The sequence below is a fragment of the Octodon degus genome, unplaced genomic scaffold (assembly GCF_000260255.1).
Source record: "Octodon degus isolate 3935 unplaced genomic scaffold, OctDeg1.0 scaffold00282, whole genome shotgun sequence".
NCBI lineage: Eukaryota > Metazoa > Chordata > Mammalia > Rodentia > Octodontidae > Octodon > Octodon degus.
In genome coordinates, this window is record NW_004524858.1 from 1,419,335 (window position 1) to 1,425,191 (window position 5,857).

General features: G+C 42.3%; 1 protein-coding gene across 1 annotated transcript in view; it reads left to right on the plus strand.

Annotated features, from left to right (window-relative positions):
• Positions 1–5,585, plus strand: part of LOC101584922 (vomeronasal type-2 receptor 116-like) — a 35,759-nt gene extending 30,174 nt beyond the window's left edge. The window contains exon 6 of the mRNA XM_023707208.1: positions 4,666–5,585. Coding sequence (XP_023562976.1) covers positions 4,666–5,585 — 920 coding nt within the window. The remainder of the gene's footprint in view (positions 1–4,665) is intronic.
• Positions 5,586–5,857: the final 272 nt, after the last annotated feature.

The window sequence follows — 5,857 nt, forward strand, 5'->3', positions numbered from 1 at the left end:
ATGTCAGAAATTGTTGACCTGAGTCCCCCACAGCTCAACATAACAGCATGGCTTTCCTTCCTATATTTCGTCTTCATCCTTTTCTACTGGATGGTTAAGACCAAGGTAAAGCAGGACCTATTCAACAAGAGTTGTAGCTTTTGGGTCTGAGAAGGTCAGTGAAATCCCCTCAGGATTTATCTTGAGATCCTGTACCTCAGATTGTATATCCTTTGTTAGTGTCAGCCATGTGGATGAGTCACAGCCCTTGCTTGGCCAGTGTGCTCTCTGTGAAAGCCTGAGAGTATGTTTTCTCTCCATGTGACTCTCCTTAGGCACACTCTACATCATCGATCACTATCCTCTTTGGCCCCATAATCTCCTTGATCAGAAAATTTGGAACACTACCGAGTTACATGACGTTACAGTACAAGTTCTCATATGTCTTGAATCTTAATTGAACTTAGAAGGTTAGGGTCAAAATGTTGGCTTTCCTTGCAGCCCTTCTTTTTCTCTAATTTTGGTCTGCAAACTTAGGTTGTTAACCATCCAGAAGACAAGCTTATTGTTATTACCTGATGTGAGAATTTATTGCTATAACTTTCCCACCAAGACAACTTTCATTGCATCCCACAGGTTCTGGTAAGTTATATCTGCATTTTTGTTAGATTTAAAATATTATTTAATTTCTTCTTTAGTTTCATTCAAGAGCCATTGATTGTTGAGGCGAGTATTATTTATTTTTCATATGTTTACATAGCTTGTGCTTTTCTTGTGAATAATTTCCAGTTTCATTGCATTATGGTCAGATAATTTTCAATTCCTTTGCATTTACTTAAGCATGTTCTATGATATATTTTGGAGAATGTCCCATGTGTAGCTGAAAAATCTTTATTCTGATGCTATTTGTTGGAACACTATGTAAAGGTCTATTAAACCCATTTCTTCACATGTTTTGTTTAGTCCTGTTGTTTCTTTTTCTTTTTTTCCCTGCATTTAGGACAGGGTCTACAGGGTCTCACTATGTAGATCAGACTCATAGTGATTCTCCTGTTTTCAGCTTTCCAAGCTCTGGGATTACAGGTACATGCCACCATGCCTAGTCTCAATTGCTGTCTCCCCATGTCCCAGGGGGTGGGGTGATGTGAGCATGGCATGCCGGGGATCAAACACCAGCTACTTTCTCTGCCTAAGCAGGTGCTTTAGTCTGCTGAGCTTGATGGCCATCCCAAAGGAAATTTTTTTATTGTGTATTTGGTACAGGGTCTCGCTACATGGTGGCCCCCTCAGCTCACCCTGGGGTAGGGGCTGGCACAGCATATGGTGCCAGGGATCCAATCCTGATATCTGCTTTTGCCTAAGCAGGTGCTTAGTTTGCTAAGTACCTCACCAGCCCTCTAACAGATTTTAATATTGTGTTCTTTTGCTCATTTTCTGGGATCTTGAGTATTGTGTGTCCAGGTGATGATTTATTTTGACTATGGGTAGCTGGAGTTCTATATGCTTTGATATCTGTGTATCAGATTCTTTCCCCATGCTTGGGAAATTTTCTGCTATTACTTCTGCAAGCACTCTTTTTATGTCTTTTGTATTATTTCCAGCTGTTTTGTTGATATCTATTGGCCTTATGCTATTTTTCCTTGCCTCATCTTGCAGTTGTTCTATTGTTATTTCCTGGTTTCTTGTTATTTTTCAGAGCTGTTTCCTTTCATGTTCACTAGCTGCTATCTTCAAGGTCTGAAATTCTATGTTCTGTTTTTTTCCAGTGGTTTTTCCAGCACTCAATGGAATTTTTAATGTCCTGGCTATCAGTTTGAACCTGTTTCATATATTTTAGAAATTTTCTGTATTGTTCATTAAATGTTTCCATCATTTTTCTATTCTCTCCTATTTTTTTTTATCTTTGTCTTTGTTAAAAGTATTGAGCAATTGTTTCAGGAATGTTCGCTTTTCCTTTTACCTGAGAGATTATTTCTGATCTGATTTCCTCCATAGCTGGAGGACTTCTTTCCTTCAGTTCCTATTATCTCAGAAATTTTATGTGTGTGACTTCCAAGTTCTTCTGGATCTTGTCTCCTGGACTTGTTTTGGGTGGGCTTCATGTCTGAGATTGCTTTTGTTCCTTCTTTTTGTCATTTTTTGCAGTGATTGCTGATCAGCAGGGTGCTGTTCATGAGGGCTCTCCAGAATGTGGGAGGACAGGGTAGGCTTACCAAGGTGCATACTGGGTGGCGTTAGGTGTGGTTTCTGCCTCATTAAGGAGAGGGTCCAGCCGCAGTCCAAGAAGGATCTGATGAGGAGTGCAGGCCGAAGATGTGCAAGGCACTCTCGATGGTGGATTGGCACCGAGCAGTGTTCCACGAGGCTTCTGCAGGTTGCTGTGCTTGTCAGGCCTCAGCAGTGGTCTTCAGCGAGAGGAGGGGTGTCCAACTCAGTAAATTCCAGTGAGAAGTTTGGGAGGGGCAGGGGTAGGCCTGCTGAGTCTGACAGTCTTCAGGGAAAGGGGTGTGGCTGGAATCAGCAAACTCCCCAGAGATTATTTCCGATATAACTTTCAGTGGAGTTGAAAGTTAACCTCATGGAGTTGTTTCTTTAATTCAGTTATTATTTCAGAAATTTCAGGTGTATGACTTCCAATTTCTTGCATGTTGTCTCCTGACCTTGTTCTGGGTGTGATGGAGGGCTGAGATTTCATTTGGGTTCTTTGTCTTGTCAGTTTGTTTTCTTTCCAAAAGCTTCCTTTTTTTGTGCTCTGTGATGATTCTTGTGAGACTTGGTAGTTGGTAGGCATAGCACGAGTATCAAAGCTTCCCCAGGAAAAGTTTGTTCTTCAGGGACATCTTCTGTGTGTAGGATATTCTTGATTTGTGTTTTTCCCAAGATCCTACCTCCCAAATTAGTTGACAGGGTAATGTTGGTACCCACTTGGCTTAGTCACCAGCCTTTTGATGTAGGTCTTTGGTAAGGTTACCACTTCAGAGCTTCCTAGGATTGTTACACGAGGGAGAACAACTGATTCCAATACACACGACATGCTAGCTCCAGTAGTATAACTCCTAATGCTAGCATCAAGCACAACTTAGAAATTGAATGCTGTAACTACTGATTTCGTAGGTTAGGGTATATGAGCACAGTCCACAGTTATCTAATAGAATCATTTGTGAATTAGGAGACTATGTAAAGTGCCTCCCCTCGTCAGCATGGATTTACTCTGGGTTTCTCTGGAAGAACTGGTTGCTGAGGTTGAGGCAAGTTCCACTCTGGCTGACTGTCCCCTTGTCAGGCACCTGAGCTCCTCCAGATCGAGGTTCCTGTGGCGGTGGTAGGCAGACTAATGGCAGAGATTTTCTCCCCATAGACAGCTTACCACAGCCCCCATGATGGCAGAGCACTGATGGGTCAAATCTATGTTTCAAAGTTAAGTGTACATGTTGTGTTTGCTTGTCGTTACACACATTCGAATGAAAAAAGCTGAAGTTCTATTTTAAGTCTTTATTACCAAGTAGAGCAAGAAATCATCCTGTACACTGAAAATGCAAGAGAGGAAGTAATATGACCTCCATGCTGAAGGAAACACTATTTTGAAATGAGTTGTGATGCAAACTGTAACCTTCTGTACAAAGGGAGGACTTACCCTACAAAATGGTAAATCATATTAGTTATATCTCTTTTCCTGGAACTTAGCTGATTATGTAGGCTTGTCCTTTGGTCACTGACTAAATAAATGCTCAGGCCATCATACACAGGAATCGCATTTTGATAAGAAGTTGTTTCAAAGTACATTGTGGAGACACCACACCTTTTATTCTCAGACGATGGGCATTTGGGTTGTTTCCAAGGTTCAGCTATGACAAGTTGTGCTGCTATAACCATGAGTGCACATGTATAACTGTGCTATGATGTTTTTCATTCTTTTGGAAAAAACACCCAGAAGGGTAATAGCTGGGTTGAATGGGAACTCCAAGCAAAGCCTTTGAGGAGTCTTCACACTGTTTTTTTTTGCTCTGTTTTTGTCTTTGTCTTTGTCTTACTTTTTAAAATGAAAAAAGGACATTGTGATGAGAGAGCTACACTCTCGTGAATAGGCCAGATCAATGAGTAGCATAAGCATCATCTTTCTTTACATCATAAAGAAGATAGGCAGTGCTACCTGAGGCTTATTTTCCATGTAAGTTGGTTTTGCTTGTGCCTTAAAACAAAGAAAAATAATTGTCTTAACAGCTCCAACGTTTTTCAGGTGAGGACTGTGGTTTTGTTTTTCTTCTTCTGTATTTTAGGGAAGGGTCTGCAGGGTGTTCAAGGTCTCACTACTAGACCAAACTCCTAGTGATCCGCTTGCTTACAGCCTCCCAAGAGCTGGGATTACAGGCACACGCCACCACACGCAGTCTCAATTGCCATCTCAATGTACCATGGGGATGGGGCAGGTGCAGCAGACCTGGGGATCGAACCCTTGGCCCCTGCTCCTGCTTGTAGGCTCTTTAATCTGCTGAACTATTTGGCTGGCCATTTAAAATTTTTATATTTTTATGTTTTACTTTTTTTTTTCAGTACTGGGGATTGAACTCAAGGCCTTGTGCTTGCCAGGCAAGTGCTTATTCTACTGAGTTATCTTCCTGGCCTCCAGGTTAGAAGTATGAATAATAAAGAAACACAACATCACTTTGAAAATTTTATTTTTATTAGATATGGAGCACTGTGTGAAGTGTCCAGATCATCTATATGCCAACCTTCAGAGAAATTCCTGCCTTCAAAAAGCTGTGATATTTCTGGCTTATGAAGACCCCTTGGGAAAGGCTCTGGCTGGCACTGCCCTGAGTCTCACTGTCCTCACAACTGCGGTTCTTGGAGTCTTTGTGAAGCACCGAGACACTCCCATTGTCAAGGCCAACAACAGGGCTCTCAGCTATACCCTGCTCATCTCCCTCACCTGCTGTTTCCTCTGCTCCTTGCTCTTCATTGGCCGGCCCAACACAGCCACCTGCATCCTGCAGCAGACCACATTTGGAGTTGTGTTCACTGTGGCTGTTTCCACTGTCTTGGCCAAAACCATTACTGTAGTACTGGCCTTTAAGGCCACTGCTCCAGGCAGAAGGATGAGGCAGTTGCTGGTGTCAGGGGCACCAAATTACATCATCCCTATCTGCTCCCTGATCCAACTCACTCTCTATGGAGCCTGGATGGGGACAAATCCACCCTACATTGACACAGATGTGCACTCTGAGCATGGCCACATCATCATCGAGTGCAACAAGGGCTCCCTCACTGCCTTCTACTGTGTCCTGGGATACCTGGGCTCCCTGGCCCTGGTGAGCTTCACTGTGGCTTTCCTGGCCAGGAACCTGCCTGACACCTTCAATGAAGCCAAGTTCCTGACGTTCAGCATGCTGGTGTTCTGCAGCGTGTGGGTCACCTTCCTGCCCATGTACCACAGCAGCAAGGGGAAGGCCATGGTGGCCATGGAGGTCTTCTCCATCTTGGCCTCCAGTGCAGGGCTTCTGGGCTGCATCTTTGTCCCCAAGTGCTACATTATTTTTTTCAGACCAGAGAGAAATTCTATTCAAGGGTTTATAAATGAAACTCAGTATTGGAGAAAGAAACCTTAAGCTATATAAATATGGATTTCTCCTAAAGCAGGTAGAGGATCTGAGGCAATTTCATGCTATTTGAAATCAGATAGTATCACGTGGTTTTTATTTCTGGAAAAAGAGATTCTTCCTTCTCTAGTAGTCTAAATGTCACTTCTACCTGTCAGCATGTCATTTTTTAGTTTGAGTTTTATTCTCAATTATTTTTAATTTCTTTTTTTCTTTATTTTTCCATAATTTTATTGATAAACAAATAGCAATGAGACAGTTTCAAACCAAATTGGTAGGAC